Source organism: Pongo abelii, chromosome 14 (genome assembly GCF_028885655.2).
Source record: "Pongo abelii isolate AG06213 chromosome 14, NHGRI_mPonAbe1-v2.0_pri, whole genome shotgun sequence".
Classification (NCBI taxonomy): Eukaryota; Metazoa; Chordata; class Mammalia; order Primates; family Hominidae; genus Pongo; species Pongo abelii.
Genome location: NC_071999.2, coordinates 47293101 through 47312333, shown reverse-complemented (window position 1 = coordinate 47312333; position 19233 = coordinate 47293101). Strand labels below are relative to the sequence as shown.

The 19233-nt window shown below is 36.3% G+C and overlaps 1 protein-coding gene across 5 annotated transcripts in view; it reads right to left on the bottom strand.

Annotated features, from left to right (window-relative positions):
* AKAP11 (A-kinase anchoring protein 11) overlaps positions 1-19233 on the bottom strand; it is a 52290-nt gene that overhangs the window by 11128 nt on the left and 21929 nt on the right. For 4 of the 5 annotated variants that reach the window (XM_009248613.4, XM_009248614.4, XM_002824219.6 and 1 more), the window contains exons 4-8: positions 16430-16477; positions 14979-15113; positions 13359-13623; positions 8291-12791; positions 3550-3705 (exon numbers count right to left, since the gene is read on the bottom strand). In XM_009248613.4, coding sequence (XP_009246888.2) covers positions 3550-3705; positions 8291-12791; positions 13359-13623; positions 14979-15113; positions 16430-16477 — 5105 coding nt within the window. Of the gene's footprint in view, positions 1-3549; positions 3710-8290; positions 12792-13358; positions 13624-14978; positions 15114-16429; positions 16478-19233 lie in introns of all 5 variants that reach the window. The other variant, XM_009248615.4, reaches the window with a different exon arrangement.

Sequence of the window (19233 nt, the reverse complement as noted above, 5' to 3'; positions counted from 1 at the left end):
CCCAATATTAGGCTAGGCAATTATAAAAAGTAATATTTATACAAACCAAAATTTTGGTTCTAAAAAAGTAAACATAAAATCATTTTATGTACATCAGTAAATGTTTATATGGTTACCAAAAAAAGGTGATTACTTCCAGTTCTAAAAAACTTCCAAGCAATCTCAAATAATTTGCATAGTTATATTCACTCTAACATAAACTGTCACAAATCATAATGTATTAGAGAGTAAAAGTTAAAACTGAGCAGGGTCTTTTAAACATATGTTCAAACGAATATAGCTCTATTACAAAACTGTTAAAACTCATGTAGTTCATTGTCAGATAAACTAAAAATAAGAAAATACACAAATAAAGAGTGGACAGACAGCTGTGAGCAAAGGAGAAAAAGAAAATTAATCATCTCACTCTATTTACTTCTATTAACAGAATGATTATAACAAAGAAAAAATATATAAAATTTTTCTACCCATCACACATTCTTCCACTTAATAATAAAAATCCATCACCTACCTATTACATAAACATTAAAAAAAACCCAGCTAAACGAAGTAAAGACTAAAAATTCAAATTCCCTCTAACCTTATCCCCCCTCCCTCTTTGTGCCTCCAAATGGGTATCTGAAGTCATTCTTCATAAAATGCCACTTCTAACTAGGTGACTGTATACATTTTTCATCTAACCAGGACACTTTTTTAAATGAAAGACCTCACCATTAATAATTACAACAGAACAGCAGAAGTAAGCCAAACTATCCTAAGTGGGAAGTATGATCACCCTGTATTAACCCAACATTAAAAAAACTTAATTTCTTCACTTAAGAGTTTACCTACTTCACTCTTGAAACACTACCCTGCTTCCATCATTTTCTTTTATGTCTTTTCATATTTCCTGTGTCTAGCACAGGAGTACTCCAACCAGTGGTATAAGTACTACAGTGGTCCAGTACTGCAATGCTTTATTGTAGCTTTTAACCATATCAAGACTGTTTTCAATTCTGATACATCTCACAAAAATTATCTGAAACATTCTGCAAAACTGGCCCCATCCCTTAACCTAATCTAATTCATAACTCCTAAGAGAATAACAAACTACCTAAATATGTAAGAGAGTCACAGACAGAGATCAGGTCTTTTCTGATCAAATAATTATATAATCCTCCTAAACACTTTTGAAAATCTGAAATTAGTGTGTTTTTTAGTTGTTGCCCTCCACTGAACTTCCTGCTCATAGTGAAACTGCAAGGTGTTTTCAAATTGCCAAAGTCTTTTTTTGTTTGTTTTTTTTTTTGACGGAGTCTCTCTCTGTCGCCCAGGCTGGAGTACAGTGGCACAATCTCAGCTCACTGCAATCTCCGCCTCCCAGGTTCAAGCAATTCTCCTGCCTCAGCCTCCCAAGTAGCTGGGATTACAGGTGCCTACCACCACGCCTGGCTAATTTTTTTATTTTTGGTAGAGACGGGGTTTCACCATGTTCCCCAGGCTGGTCTTGAACTCCTGACCTCAAGTGATCCACCCCCATCGGCTTCCCAGAGTTCTGGGATTACAGGCGTGAATCACCGCGCCCAGCCCAAATTGCCAAAGTCTTTATCTCCTACCTTGATCTCTGTAGCAGAAAAGAACAGTATAGATAGCAATTGTCATCAACAGATGCAACATATCTTGTAAATCAATATATTTTCAAGTGAGGTCTCTGAATCACCTGCACTGAAATCATCTGCGATGCTTATCAAGCATGCAGATTCTCAGGACCCTCCACTGACTTCATAAATCTTCATCTCTGGAGGTGAGACCCTGGACACTGTACATGCAACAAGCACACCACCAATCCTGGATGAGCCCCGCTATCTTTTCCTCTGTGCCAGAACCTTAATGCCACGCAGCATTACATTAAGTCACATTACAACTGTGGTCTATGGAAACACAGGTCTTTTTCTGACAAAATGCCATCAAGCCAGGTTTTCTCCCCACTTAAGTTCAAATATTAATCATTAATTTTCTGAACCTAAATGCATTTATCCATGTTAAACATAATTATTTTAACCTCAGCCTGATTTGGTCTTTTTAACCTTTGTTCTGTTAATGAGATTTTTTCAGCCTGTGTTGAATCATCCACAAATGAGTATTCCACATCATTAATACATAATGCTAAGGAGGACAGAACCAAAGACAGAAACCGGTAAGACGACTCCTTTTTCTCATCAAATTAGATAACATTCAGCACAGTTGTTCAACTGCCTACAAGTCCTCTTAATGCTGCTAGCCTCTACCCACTTTTAACACCAGGATTTCCTAGGCAACATTGTCAACCCCACTGAAATCCTAGAAGCCTGTGTTTCTCAAAATGAAAGAAACTAAATGTTAGTATCCTTTTCTAGATAAAGTTATAGAAAAGGGCCAAATCATGATTTATGACATTGCCCCCACTTGCTTCTACCAGTTTTAAACACTGTCTTTTTGAACCTAGATTTTAAGAAATATTGGTGGTTTATATAGCACCATAATAAACTATGACAAAATATACTTTACAAAAATATTAATATTTCCAGGTTAATCCAAGCATCAAACAAAAATCTCCGAGATGAAGTGTTCTATCAGGTGAAAAGCCATTTCCTTTCCTTATGCTACCTCATTCCCTTTTCCAAGAGTCGCCTTCCCTCCCACGCCTAATTTGCCATTTCCAGGGGCTAAGTTCAACTAATGGTTCACAGGTCCTTTCCACACGTGCCTGAAACCAGCAATATGCTGAGAACCCTTTCCTCCCTCAAGACTCTGCTACAAATGGTATCTATTATTTCCAGGTATCAGTTAATGTGGATAAAGAGTTTATAGAATTTTATAGGTTAGTCAGAAATGCCTTTAGGTAGAGGTTAAGACTATAAGAAACAACTGTCTCATAATTAATAAAATAATTATTTATTATTAATAATTAATAATATAATATAATAATAAAATATTTCAAACACCACTGTTATGAACAAAGATAACTAAGATAACTAAGAAAAGTTATATATGAGGTAAGTGCCTTGTGCTATACAAAATCACATTTTTATAATGGCTTTGACTTACGTATTTTCAATCATTCAAGCATAAGTGTTCTAGGTCAAGTAAGGACCCTCGCCCCAACAAAAAGATACTATTTTAACTAATATCAGGAAAATTACAGGGCTACTTTGATGCCTTTTACAGATACCTGTCCTTTTTCTTGTTCTTTAAAGAAAAAAAAGGACCCTTTTTAAAGTGAAAAATATATATATATATTTTCCTCAGAAGTTCATAAAAAGTTTGGGAGAAGCTTAAAAGGCATAAAATTAAATGTATGCAATATTTTTCAAATCAACTATTGGCACACCCCAGTAAAATTAGCTGGGCTACTTACTGTATTAAATAAGTGTTAAAAACAATTAGAAATACATTGTGAATAATAAAATACATTTTGAAAGTAACAGCATATTTTCAAATTTAGAATTTTTAAATAATAATGTAAATTTATAGCTCGCTTCTAAGATCTGAGGACCTAAATTACACAATTATATGCAAAAGTGTAGTTACCTTTCACTTAGATGATGAAAACTGCTGCTTTCATCTTGGTGTTCATCTTCAAAACTTAAATTGGACCAGCTACCAGTGCTGTCATCACCAATACTGAGGTTCATCTGCTGGCTACCGACAGACTCGGTTGACTGAAAGTCTTCTATTTCTTTTGAACTAAAAAGAAGAAAAAAGAAAAAAAATCAAATTGAAAGCATCCCAGATTCTGAACTTACAAGACTATCAATTTGATGATAAAGATGATAAAAACAAGAAATGGTATTCAGAATCAGACCAGTGGCTCACGTAATCCTTTATTTGAGTCTGCCAACAAAGAGACTGTAGGATAGCATATTAATTTCAAAGTTAACTGAGGTACCCACCAACAGCCATAACTTACTTTGTTAGTCTACAATGGATCTATCCCTAGGGCATTATTTCTCTAAATTCTATTTAAAGCAGTTCATTTTTCAACTGAGATACCATGGGGGAGTACAAGTTCCTAAATTTATCATCTGCTTTGTAAAACAGTACTTTTATTTATGTTAAAGAAGTCTCTTTCTGGCTTTAAGAACAAAAAAGTCGCTCAAGAAATTCTAGTATTGTCCATCAAGCCTGTATTCAAACTAACCAAATCTCTCCAAGATTTTGAACATAGATCATAACCCCTTTCATTTTTCTCAATAAGAGGCATTTATACTTTTATTCCATCACAAGAAAGTCTGTTCACTGCTCAACTATTTTAATTGTCCCACTACATTTTATGTTCAACGAAGTCGTTCAAAGTGATGTTTTCATAAAAAGAAAAAATGTCAGTCTTCTGATCAAAACTTTCCAATGGCTTCCCACCAAGCCAAAGAGCCCAAATCCTTAAAACATACTGCCTGTCCCCTCTTATAACATGCATCTGAACTCCCACTGTTCTCCCTGGCCCACTCCTCCCACTTCAGCAACACAAGCCTCTCTGTTGTTTCCCAAACATGCACAGTCCCAACCCTAGGCCTGGAAATCTGTTCTCGGTGACTCCCACATGACTTATTCTCATTTCACCTTTGGTTTTTGGCTCAAATGTCACTTTGCCAGTATTGTTTCCCCTGCTACCTATCCAAAACTGTAAACCAGCCCTAACGGCCACCGCCACTGTCACCACCAGCACTCTCTAACTCCCTAACTCCCTACCTTGCTTTATTTTTCCCCCAAAGCACTTATCACTATGTGACATACTATATATTTTACTTACCTATTGTCTTATTCCACTATAACATAAGCTCCAAGAGAATGCAGATTTTTGCCTGTTTTACTTACTTCTGTATCCCTAGTGCTATCCCGAGAATAGCCCCTGAATTGCCCCCCATTTTTTCAGCTATTCTAATTTCGTAAGATACAGAATGATACTGAGCATTCCAAGCATAAGCACATTATAGTTCTGAACCATTAATAGATTATTACTTTGTTTTTTTGAATACTTTTCCTAATATGTGCCACATTCTCATGGTTTTTGGCTGAAATGACCCAAAGGATGAGGTCCAGAGAAGAGTTTATAATGACTGTGAGGTTATTTTGGCTCGGAATGATAGCTCAGAATATAATCGTTTTGTTGGCTAAAAATGCACTATCAGCCGGGCACGGTGGCTCATGCTTGCAATCTCAGCACTTTGGGAGGCTAGGGCAGGAGGACTGCTTGAGCTCAGGAATTCAAGATCAGCCTGAGCAACATAGTGAGATCTCATCTCTACAAACAAACAACAACAAACAAAAATAAATAAAAATGTACTATCACATAATTTCCCACTTGCATTCACATGCCACCTCTCTGTTCATTACAGTTTGTGAAATATTTATGGTCATGTTCATGTATCAAACAAAAAGGGACATCAGGTGAAATAATCCAAATAATACCTTAAAGAATAATCCATCTGAATGAATCTCCTTTCAAGCTTGAAAGACAAATTTAACTTTAGAAATAAAAAATGTTAAATGTAAACTCTACACACTAGAGTCAGCTTTCCTTAGTCAGTACTTACAAAACCCTAGCACAATTATTAAGAAGAGAAGCAGGAAAAGAATTACTCCAGCCTTAATAAAAAGCTGAAATTGGACAGCACTGGCTTACAGGAAGAACTTTAGGGGCTATCTACTCACCCAACTCTAAGAAGGAAAAGTGGAAATTACTGAGAAAATCAATAACAAAGGCATTTGCTAGCCCCTGAGAGTGATGTCTTAAAAACTTTAGAGGACAGTCTCTTTTCCTCCCATGAGGGTGGGAGGAAAGGGGGATGGATGGGTCCGTAGGGCAGACAGGACTGAACTGAGGAGGAGTAAAAAGTAAGATAGCCTGAAGCAACCTGTATGAGGAAAATTATTTCAATTGTAAAAAGGCCTAATTTATTACCTATTCATGAGAATATTTATTAACCATTTATTATGTTTATCATCATACTAGGAACTGCTATGTAGTGAAAAAGAAAATGTGGATCTAGGACAGAGGTTCGCAATTGTTTTCTATAAGAGGCCATGAGATGGTTTGGCTCTATGTCCCTACCCAAATCTCAACACGAACTGTAACCCCCAGGGAAGGACCTGGTGGGAGGTGATTGGATCATGAGGGTGGCTTCCTCCATGCTGTTCTCATGACAATGAGGGAGTTCTCATGAGAGCTGATGGTTTTAAAAGTGTCTGGCAGCTCCCCCTTCTCTCTCTCCTGCTGCCTTGTGAAGAAAACACTTGCTTCCCCTTTGCCTAGTGCCATGACTCTAAGTCTCCTGAGGCTTTCCCAACCATGCAGAACTGTGAGTCAATTAAACCTCCTTTGTTTATAAATTACTCAGTCTCAGGTGGTATCTTTATAGCAGTGTGAAAATGAACTAATACAGGCCAAACAGGAAGTACATAGGCACTGCTGGTCATACAGCCTCTGTCCCAACTACTCAACTCTGCCATTATAGCACAAAGGCAGCCACAGAAATGTGTAATTGAATGAGCATGGTTGTGTCCCAATAAAACTTTATTTATAAATACTGAAATTTGAATTTCATAATTTCCACATCACAAAATATCATTTGTTTTTTTTTCAACCATTAAAAAAAAACATGAAATCTGTTCTAAGCTTGCAGTCCATACAAAAACAACCAGTAGGCCACATTGGCCCACAGACTGTAGTTTGCCAACCCCTGGTCTCGGAGAAAGAAGGCTGCCTGATGAGGGCAAATAGAGACCTCTCCTAGTTCACCAGAAACCTACAGCATCTCTCATCTCAAGTAGACGCTATGGAGCAATTGGATTCAAGAATCCTGGCCAAGCTGTATCTCCCTATTTTAAGATGGATAAGAAAAGAGGCAGACCATGTCATGGCTTTAACAAAAGCTACTCAAAAATCTGTAATATCATGTGACTCAATTAAATTCCACCTCAACTTAAAGCATTTTCTCTTTCAAGCAGGACTTACAAATATCATCCTATCAACTAATAACACAAGTTGGTCCTGATATCTTCTCAGGGACAAGGAAGGTTTAAAGTGAAAAACTGTAACTAACTTGTTATTAAAGAATCACTGAGCATGACTGGTTGTGGTGGCTCACGCCTGTGATCCCAGCACTTTGGGAAGCTGAGGTGGGCAGATCACCTGAGGTCAGGAGTTCGAGACCAGCCTGGCCAACTTGATGAAACACTGTCTCTACTAAAAATACAAAAATTAGCTGGGCGTGGTGGTGGGTGCCTGTAATCCCAGTTACTAGGGAGGCTGAGGCACAAGAATCACTTGAACCTGGGAGGCAAAGGTTGCAGTGAGCTGAGATTGTGCCACTGCACTCCAGCCTGGGCAACAGTGCAAGACTCCATCTCAAAAAAAAAAAAAAAAAAAAAAAAAAAAAAAAATCGCTGAGCACAAGAGATAGCTACTGAAAAACAGTGTCCTGTAGGACTACTAGAAAGAACTGTCCTCTTAGATTGTGAACCAATCAAGAGAAATGGTGTAAGTATGTAAAGAATTTTCACTTTCTTCTTCAGAGCAGTTTAACCATGGTCTTTATAAGAAAACTTACCCTTGTGAATGAAGAAAGGTGTACAAAAATTTAATCTCAGAATAGTAAATTAATATAGTAATATTCTACATTTACTATAGAATAGTCCCCCCTTATCCATGGGGGATATGATCTAAGACACCCAGTGGATGTCTGAAACTGCAGATAGCATCAGGCCCTGTACATACCAGGTTTGTGGACCTGATAACTGAGATACCTTCTAAGTAACTAACAGGTGAACAGCACATGTAGTGTGGATAAACTGGACAAAGGGGTAATTCACATCCTAAGTGAGATGGCGTGAGACTTCATCATGCTACTCAGAACATGCAACTTAAAACTTATGAATAGTTTATTTCTGGAATTTTCCATTTAATATTTTCAGATTGAGGAAAGCAAAATTGAGAATAAGGGGGGACTACTATATAAAATTCTCTCGCTATTTATTTAATTCAACTTTACCTACTTTATAGCTCTATGAACTTGGATAAGGTGATTATTTTCTCCAACTCTCATTTTCCAGCTCTGTAAATGGATAACACCTTCCCTCAAAAGGGATCAGGAGACCAAAATATATTAAAGTCATGTGTAGGATATGAAACAATACATAAATGCAATAGGGAAAACTTTTGTTTATGTAGGATTAAAAATAATCATTCCTTTATGAACAGGACCTAAGACATATAGGATCACATTTATCTTTTTCATTTATCATTAACAACCAAAACAAACGCGCAACTTACCTGCTAACAGCATGCCCAACATTTGTGACAGCTGCTGTCATGATTTCTGTGGCAAGGCTTTCAGCAAAGCTGGCACCTTCCTGTCCGATCCCACTGTCGGCTGCCAGGCTGGTACTACTCAGCTCTCGCTCAGCTTTTTCAATGGCTTCAGCAACTATCTTCTCAGCAAGCACTGCCTTCTTATCAAGATTAACATGAATCTGAGGGACACTGAGATGAAAAATCCTAGATTTCTGATAGCGGCTGCTAAATTTTGGATTAGAAGCTGGCTTACTACTGGCGAGAGAACCCTGTCTGAAAAAGTGCTGAGATGAACTTCCAGTGCAATTGTGGAGTTCTTTAAGGTCACAATATCTGCAAGCTTGACCTGTAAGAGGTGACAACTTTTCTGCATAAGTGACCCTGTCTGCTGATTTTGTGGTCTCAGACACTCGGAACACTGTAGATCCTAGAGTTAGCTCTAGAGTGTCATCCACTACTTTTTTGGCATACTGTTCTACAGCTTGAACAACATTGTCTCCACAACCATATCCATTTAAACTGTCAGTGCTGTGGTAAAACCTGTGATTTTGTGAGGAAGGCTGAAGAGACTTAGGCAATTCTGGAGTAACATGACACTCATTATCTTCTTCACATCCAGATTTTTCAAACAAGCAAGAATCTGTTAAGGATTTTGGTAGGCCAACTAGAGAGGCTGTCAGCTCTTCTTCAGCATCTTTTGTTATGCTGTGAACGAGAGAGGTTGAAAAACCATACAGTTCAGAGCACTCATTTCTATATGGATCCAGGGTCCTTTCGCAAGTTTGATTTTTACAAAAGTAACCTTCATTTCTTTTACTTTGTCTTTTTTTGTCTGCTTCTTGGTGGTGCTCTTTGTTTGAAAACATTAACAGTTCCTTGTTTGTTTTCACTCGTGAACTTGGCACAGGGAACATTCTTGAGTTGCACTGCACTTTGGCTGTCTTAGATGCTTCTTGTAATCCTGATTTAACAGATCGGTAGGCAAGCCTATTGGCATACTGATCCATTATCAACTCACTATTACCACCTTCCTGTTTTAGTATCTGAATAATGTGACCTGCAAATTCATCTGTCACACTTTCACAGCTGGGATACTTATACATCAGACCTGACATACAAGAACTTGGTGGTAATGAAAGAATAAACGGATCCACTTCTCTTGGGTGCACTACAGCCTCTATATCCAACTTTTCTTCTACTTTATAATCTTGGTCACCATCAACATAACAACTGTTCTTCTTTTGCTTGAAAAGCATACAATTTTGGACTTTTGCTATTTTCTCAGCTTCTGTAATGACTTCTGCTGCCAGATCACCTGCAAAATTGCATAATGTTTTCAAATTTTCATCTGAGGGGTTTAAAAAAGTAGGCGACACACTTCTTTGACTTTGCACATTTAAGCAAGCGTTTTTAACCTTGGGTTCTTGAATTATTTTATTATCTAAATGGGAAGCTGCCATTTCAGTTGCAAGAGAAAGGATGTGTGTAGCTAATGCTTCTGCAAACTGAACCTTCTTCCCTGAGTGCTCCGACTTCACATCCACTTCTGGGAGCTCTCCACTTTCACTACTCTCAACTTCTTCAGAAAGAGATCGCATGAGTTTCAACATGAACTCTTCTTTTTCTATAGTATTTTGTTCATTCTCAGACAAACTACCAACAGATGAGTTGTGTGGAGTAGAAGGTGGTGTAGCAGGTGCAAACTCTTTGGCTAATTCTCCCTTGAGCTTTTTAGTTAACTTTTTGATATCCCATTCAGAACTAGCCTGGGATGGTACTAGAGGAGTTGATGGAGGAGTATCAGGTATGACATTTCTGTCTCTGACTTTCTGTTTATCTTCCACATGCAAACCATCTACACAGGTAAGTGCTGTAGATGAGAAAGTATGTGAATGAGGAAACGGGTTTTCCTGTCCAAAAGACAAGGGCTCAAGCGATGTATTATTCAAGTTATGCTTTTTCAGTGGTTGATCCTTAGCAGATTCCTTCAAGTCAGATTTCTGACCTGTCACAGCTGGACAAGATGGCAGTGTCTCTAGGGAGGATCCATGAACCATAGAAACTTTACATTCTGGAACACAGTCCTTTGCAGCTGAAAGTGAGCAGTGAGTTAAGTGATTTTGAGAGTCAGGAAATTTGGGAGACTTTTCTGGTGTCAACTGTGATTCTTCTCCAGAAACAGGCAAGCTTTCCTTGTATACTGCATTTTTATCTATATTTGGGATCACTGATTTGCTCTTATCTATGGAATGTTTAATAATAGATTTAGATAACCGGTCAGCAAACATGTCCTTATTGCTACTAGCTTCACTGCATTGCAGCACTGCCTGATCACAGTGGGAAAATGGAGGGGTTTTCTCCTTTACAGATTTAGTTAAATAATCTGTACGTTCATCAACCATTTTTGTAACTTCCAATGATGTCATTGACTCTAAAGTTTCATTTACTATCGTATGCACCATTGCTGCAGAAAAGTTGCTAATAACTGCAGGATCATTTGGTAATTTTGAGGAACTCTGCATTTCAGTATCATCATTAGTTGGCTTAAAATCATTCTGATTACCTGGATTGTGTTCTGAAGGTAAACAAATATTTCTGAGACAAGCTGCTTTTTCTTCTCTGTTTTTTGTGGCAATATGCACTTGGGCAGAATCACCATTTGAATTACTATCATCAGATGACAGATGAGCCTTGGCCTGACATGCAGTAGATGAAATATGATATGGGAGAAGGGCACTTCCTGCCAAGGGCACTGGTATAGAAGTAACAATTCCAGAAGTACAAAACAAGGCCTGCTGCACTGTGTATTCCTTTTTATATTCCTGCACTGGTTTTGTCACCATAATCGCTTGATTGTGAAAAGAAGGGGAAAACGTGACAGCCTGTGTCGATGGCACTACACTTTCTGCACTCACATACTTGATATTATCCGTAGAGACACTAACTGCTGCCTTTGTTGTAAAGGTCACATCAACTTGTGATAGCTCAATGAACGCTTCCTGTATTACAGATTCAGACAAATCTTTTGCATACGACTTCACTACTTTGTCTTCAAAGTCAAACGACCCACACTGTGGAGATGCAGGCGTTTGAGGATATGAAAACTGACACACTTCCATGATGCCTTCAAAAACAAGCTCTTCAGCAAGATCTGCAGCAAACCTAGCAACTGTGTTTGTGAATATCTGCTTCTTTACATACTGTAAATCTTTTAAGGCATTTGATAAAGCTTCACTCACCAAAAAGTTAGCCAGGCCACTAATGGCACGTTCTTTTAGTGAAAATGCACGCTGCCTTCTCAGCTCATCAAATGCCATCTGAAGAACAGATGATGTCAATTTGATGGCTAAGTGGCACAAAGCATTGGTACATGAAGAGACTCCTTTCTGTAAGTCTTTAAATGCACTGCCAAAACTTTTTTCCACAAGATCTGCTGCAAATTTTTGAATGCTATCTTTAATCATTAAGGATTTATTTTTAGATTTATTTTTTTGTTCAAGGTTTCCATGCTTAAAAGTTACAGTTTTATTTTCTCCATGTTTAATACTGTTAATATTTGATAGGGCATTAGTATGCTGGGTACGAAGAACTGAGCCTAGTACTTCACATGAAATGCTATTTGCATAGTCTTCATAGGTGTAATAAACAGAATCATGATTTTCATGAATCCTATCTCCACCAATATCTGTTTGGCAAAAACATTCAGCTGGAGTACAGCCTCCAAGAGGACTAAAAGCAGAGGCTCGAATAGGACTAAATAAACCACTATCTTCCCTCGATGCCTTCACTGGGCGAGGAGAATCCGGAGCATCACACAGGTTACCATATGGAGATTCTGGTTTACGAGGAGTTGGCTTTCTAACATTAGCTGGGAGAGCTGGACGATCAAACTTGAATTTTTGAGGATTCATACATGATTTTCCATGTTTGTGTCCTTTCTTCTGCGATGACTTCCCTATGACGGGATCTTTGTTAAACAGGTAAGTCTCTAAAGTTTGTTCTAGTTCATCAAACTGATCAAAACTATCAAAAAATTCACTTACTTCTGAATCTGAATCCTCTATATCATCTTTCATCACAGGAATTTTAGGCAGCTCAAGTTTTGCTTTTAAGCTTTTTTGATATCCCTCTTCATCCAAGAAAATAACAGGACTTGGACTTGAACATTCTGATTCAGATGAGTAGGCAGGAGAAGACGAAAAAAATGTTTTCTGTAAATCACTATCTTTATCTGAAGCATTAGATGACCTATAGAAACTCCTTTGGGTCCAAGGCTCTGAAATTGATGTTGTGACTGAAGTTTTCACAGAAGGTAGTTCTTTATGTCCCAGGACATCCACTGAGGAAGTTGAGGGTTTAGCCAATGACTTCTGCTGTCTGGAGCTAATGAGAATCTTTAAATCATGGGTTTCTAAATGATGACCAGTAACTGTCTGGGAAGCAGCGTCACACTGGCTCCTTAGCACAGTAATGTTCATTCCTATAGGAAAAGAATGAAATGGTGAAATTATTTTTGAACAAAACTTTTTGGAAATTAATTTAAATCCATGGAATAAACTGACTTTAAACATATAATATTTATGTGTATCTTCTAAACTACGTTTAACAGAAAGAGTCACCCAAGTAACATTTGAAAGTAAATATACTTTTTATAAAATAATTTCAGTTTACTCTATGTCTAGGGATACCTGGTCTATGGGATGTTTTGCATGCTGTCACACATGTTAGAAAAATTACTGTGGTGACTCTGCTAGCTAACTCTTCCAAAATTTGAACCTAGGAATGTTCCAGACACTTAATGATGTAACCAGTGCGTTGAATAGCACCAACTAAATAAGAAAACCTGAAATAAGCAAAACTGAAAACCAGATTACAATGAACTTAAAAATCATAAGGAATTTCCTCAGGTAATCAGAAAAAAAAGTTAAAAGGTTTAAATTGAATCAAATCTCAACATAAATTTCAGTTGAACAAGTCTGCCTTAAAATTTTCAAAACTGAAAAACTTTAATTCCCTATTTTAGGAAAAAGTCTAATGAAAAACAAACCATCATTGTATGGCTTTGAAGTCTCTTCCTCTTCTAAGTGCTCAAAAGCAGTGACAAAGTCATCCTCTATGGATGACACAGACTGGTTAGTATCATCATCATCTTCATCAGTGGTCTCAAGTTGGTGCTTCTGATGCAAGAATGTGTCCAAGGTGTACCTTATACCAGTAGCATATTGACTTAGGAGACTAAAGATAAAATCAATCCTAAGTCTTGGTGATGTAGGTGACACTCTCATGACACAAAGCATTCCAGAAGGATGACTCTTGGGAAAGATAAAAGATAATAAAAGCAATTTTAATTTCAAATACAAAACATCATGAAGTAAAGCCTAGATATAAGACAATCTCAGAGAAAAAAACAAACAAGAAATTCATGCATCCTGAAAAGCTCCTTGGTTTTGTAATGTTTACTTCTTTATTCTTTCTCTACATTTTTCACTTTCCAGTCCGTTTTTCTCCCATCTTCTTTTATCCAGGTATTCAAATTCTACCTACTCTCCTGAAATGTTATGAAACTAACTATCCATTCCTTTGGGCAATTATGTTTTCCTATATTGCTGTTCAGCCCTATGATTTTCCTTAATCATTCACCTATCTCACTAACTGTTATAAATTGTTTGGGGGCAGCAACCAAGTTCTATTTTCTTTTATTTTTAATCCAATTTTCCCGTAGTTTCAAGTATGATGCCATCTTCCTTCCTATCACAATTGTTAAAAGTCTACTCCTTTTACTTAAATTTCCCTAGTATTACAACTTACAATGTTTATAGCTTTAAAAATACAAGTAACCAGATTTTCCCCCTCATACTACTTTTTTCAAGTAAATACTGATGAAATGATTTATTCAAAGAACTAGAAATCAAATATAATAGCTTATCACCTCTTATATCCTAGCAAATAAAGCAAAGTAAATAAGAATAAAGAACATAATTAAGGAAATGAAGAAAGCAGTTCTAGTTTTATTGGCAGATCTTATAAAGAACAACACAGCAGTTTTTTTAAAACTAAAATAATCCAAATTTTAAACTTTCTGGTTCAATTGTATATGTCTTATCTCTTAGAATGCAAAGCATTTTCTCTGATGCATTATCAACAAAATCATACCTGGTAAAGAACTAAATGCTGAATATTATAAAACTAACCACCTATAAGAAATGGTAACATTTTTATTTATAAAGAACACATCAGATGTCCACTTTACATGGAATTTTTTTAAACCAGAAAATGAACTGAAGTACATTCTCTAAAACATATAGTGTAACATTTATATAAATTTGAAATTGGCCATAATAGGGAAAAGTCACTGTAGCCTATACAAAGGTGTAAGTAGTTCAAGAAATCCAGAAATAATAAATTTTCAGAAAAAATTAACATGTACTTGCATACCATCTACGGAACTTCACAGATGAAAAATATAATTTATAAGACATGATCAAAATTATTATATCCTTCAGGGATGTCAATGCTTCATGAGTTAGATTTCTTATGAATCATATTTCCTTGAGATACCATTTTAAAAAAATAAATGTCATCCAAGCATTTAAAAGTTTAATCACCTTTATCAAATATAGTAAAATTTGCCCTAAAAATCTCATTGGAAATTATCTACAAAAGTTACCTGATTTAGAGGATCACTGCTTATATCTGATGGTTTATTTATATTCTTCATACAAATAATTTCATTTTCATTTAGACTGCAGAAGTGGAGTGAATTCAGAATATCTGGAAGTTCCAAAGAAACTGCAGCTAAATCCTAATTTAAAATAATAACAATAAGTAACACTGTAGAGTAACACTTTTGTTAAGGTTCCTATAATGTGGACCCTATCCAAAAATGTTAAGGTCTACTGGCTAGTAAATTTCCTGGTTCATAATAGTTAACATACATAGTTTATTATTCACAGATAATTTTTCAAAAATTCAAAAATAAAATATACTAAAATTATTAAATACTGGCTATCCCTGTAGCCTTTAAAATGTATTGGTATCAAGCTATAAAAAAATTTTACAGGGTACCTAACATATCCATGACAATTAAGCATATAATAGTTTTTAGCAATGTCAACATATAGGTTTTACTTAACTTTATGAAATTTTTTTCATACAAAATTTTTTGCTAGAGAATGTACATCCTAAAAACTTTTTTTTTTAACTCTGTACAATATAATCCGTTTTTCTATCTTTCCTCTCCAAGGTATTGTATTGGACTTTAACTGATAATTTTAATGAAGATTAAAGGAAAAGAAAATCGCTTTTATTTCTTCTTCTTGTTTGCCCTTTATACACAAATATTTTACCCAGCTAAAGAATTATTAAAGTCTTTGACCCTTTGTAGAGTACTTTCCTTTATAAACATGGTTTTATCAGTAACTCTTAAAGGAGAACAACAACATTAAAGAAATATCTTGGAATATTTCTCTTTCCAGCTCTGTATGTTCTCACGAATATATCATATCCTCTCTTGTTCCTTCTGTCCATATTATTCCCTTCAAGCAAGGCCACAATCAAAATATATAGCAGAGTTTTTGTCCATAATCACCTGATATGCATTATTATTCAGAAAGACCTAAAAAATGTTATTTCCTCCTCTATGAGGAGACACTTTACTGCCACAAAAGGAAATATGTAGAAATCACAAATTTTTAAGCAGCAGCAACGAGGGAAAAAGAAAAGCATGCCTATCATATGTACAGGAACTTCAACCACTGTTTATGTAACTGTGGAGCTTTCCTCTGCTGATCCCAATCTCAAACATCAGTCCCTCTTGTCAATAACTGCCTAAATCAAACAGGCTAAATTTTTGCATTAGCTAATTGTTAATTTTTACAAATCTTACCTTTTAAATTTAACTCAATCTTAACTAAAAACATAAGAATTTTTACTGTTAAGGTCAAAATTATTAAAGCCATCAAAATAAACAAACAAGTCATACATTCTATATTATACACATAATGGAGAAAAAGTCAGCCTGCGGTTTGCAACCTTCTCAGATAAACGACTTTTGTGGTCAAACCTAAAGCTGATTTCCATGACAAGAATACTCAGTAAAAATGCTAAAATTGACCATACCTGTATATGAGCGGCATCTGTCTCTTCATTAAAACCCAGAAATGTGACCTGAGTAAAGAACAAATAAACCTCCATTAATTTGAATTTTTAAATCTTTCAGGCTGGTGACAGAGCTGACAAACAGGAAAAAACAGACAAAGCATTAAAATGCTGTCTGCCTTGAAAAGGATTTTTTTCAAAGATGACCCAAAAATATTTTTCACCAAAGATTGGGCTCCAAAATGCAGTTCTTAAACCTCATCCATTCTCCCTCACTAGCAAGTTCAATCAATTCTAACCCCAAAACATACTTCAAATACATCCACTTCTTTCCATTCCCCGGCCACCCTTCTCACCTACACTAGTACAATCCTCTCCCACCTGGTCCTATTACCGTGCCACTTCCCTATTCAAACTCTTCCATGCTTCCCATGGCAAAATCCTAAGTGGGGTTACCTAATGCTTTCAACCTTCTACCATTTTCACTTACACACGAGCCCCCTTTTTCGGTCTGGAACACGCCCTGTACATTCCTGCCTAAGGACTTCACAGTTGCACCCTCAATCTGGATCTCTCTTCCTTGGATGGTTACATGCCTGGCTTCTCCTCATTCTTCAAGTTTCGATGCAAGTGTCACCTCCTCAGAGAGGCCTTCCCACTGGGTAGACTCCTGAGGCTACTTCTTCATTGACTCTGTGATACCACCATTTATTTCCTTCAATATCCTTATGTAGAGATTATTCTGCAGAACTTTATATAAACAGACTTTCTAAAGAATATCTAATGCATGAAGAACTGTCACATTATTAAGTAAAAAGGACAAGTCACAGAAAAATGACTTACAGCATGCATACAATTTCAACCTTATTTTTAAAAACATATGCATGGAAAATAATACTGGAAGGCAATACACCAAACTATAAGCAGTGATTAACTCTGGATGATGGAGCTATTTTTTTCTCACTCTTTTCCCCTCTGCATTTTTTCCCTAAGTCATAAGATCAATGATGGTCATTTTCTTTGTTCTACTTTGAGTATTTCTTATTTTTCTACAAAAAATATATACTGGCCAGGTACAATGGCTCATGTCTGTAATCCCAGCACTTTGGGAGGCTGAGGTGGATGGATCACTTGAGGCCAGTTTAAGACCAGCCTGGCCAACATGGTGAAACCTCGTCTCTACTAAAAATACAAAAAATTAGCCAGGCATGGTGGTGCATGCCTATAGTCCCAGCTACTCGGGAGGCTGAGACAGGAGAATCACTTGAACCCTGGAGGTGGAGACTGCAATGAGCTGAAATCACGCCACTGCACTCCAGCCTGGGCAGCAGAGCAAGACTTTGTCTCAAAAAAAAAGAAAAGAAAAATATATATATATATACTACTTTTATAACCTGAAAAAGTGTTATTTTTTACTTTTATATTCTCTGTGTATTTGGCATCACAGTAAGACATTTTTTCCATTTGAAGACAGTGTAGTAAACTGTCCACTAAGCAACCACTGTGGCTAAAAAATATACAATACTTAAATGATGGCAATATTAATAATTGATTATCAAGAATGTGGGGACAATAGTATAGTCAGAATATATAGCAACACTGAATGTATTTTCGATCTATTTCTGATGATTCAGAAGCAAGTCAGAATCTTATATTACTCTGAGATCTTTATTCTGATTATGGCTATTACTTCATGTAAGTGTTACATACAGTTAACTTCTAGGCATCTAGGTGAATTGCTAACCTCTAGGAGCCTGTCTCCTTATCTATAAAACTTAAGGCAATACAACTTCCCTCTCATAGTTGTGAGGTTAACTGGATAATGTAGAGGAAAGTGCCTAGCACATTACAGGCACTCAATAACAGATAGGCAAATAACTAATCTCCTTCCTTTATTTGAAAAGATACTTAGAGATTTGCACACCCTAAAGTGGAATAGAAATTCCATCTATTCTTTCAAGTTTCCTTTACTGAATACAAAAGAGAAAATAAGCTGGCATAGGGTTTTGAAGATGCCAGGGGAGTTTTATATTTCCCATTGGTCAAGAAAGGCCTCACCAAGGAATGTGGGCTTGGAAAAGCACTGCGACCTATCCGAGCTGGAAAACCGCTGGAGGACAGGACACAGGACATCATTTCATAGAAGACAAGCATATGTATTAGGCCTGTTATGTTCTGTCACTGTTTATTTGGAAACAACCAAGTAGATTAAGAGTGGCTTGGTTTTGCTAAAGTAAAATGAAAAAGGTTAGCAAAGAAAATAATAGTGAAATTAAGCTGACACAAAAAGAAGAGGATGAGGCAGCAGAACACTACAGGCCTAAAACATATGCTCATCTTCCTATGAAATGACGTCAAATAGAGAATTTCTCAAGGAATATTAAGAAAATCATCCACCCGAAAGAGAATACATACAGTCCCCAACTTATGATGGTTGGACTTGTGACTTTTTAACTTTACAATGGATTTATGCATTTTCAACTTAGAATATTTTTGATAAACAATGGATTTATCAGGATGTAACTCGATCATAAGTCCAGAAGCATCTATCTACAACCATGATTTTATTAGAACCCTTATTTCAAAATAAAATGTTTTAACTTCAAATATTCATCAGTTGTGAGCTGCAATGACCTAATACATCTCATATTTGGTAACAAATGTGATGATGAAGTATGGATATATTATAGAAAAAGATCTTACTCTTTTTATAGTAATAAATTCAAACGAAGATTTGAAACACTGGATGTAGCAGAGAAATAGGTGAGCAAGGTATATTATCTTATCCTCAAGTAATAGAGTAAGTATCTTAATTTCAAAGATAA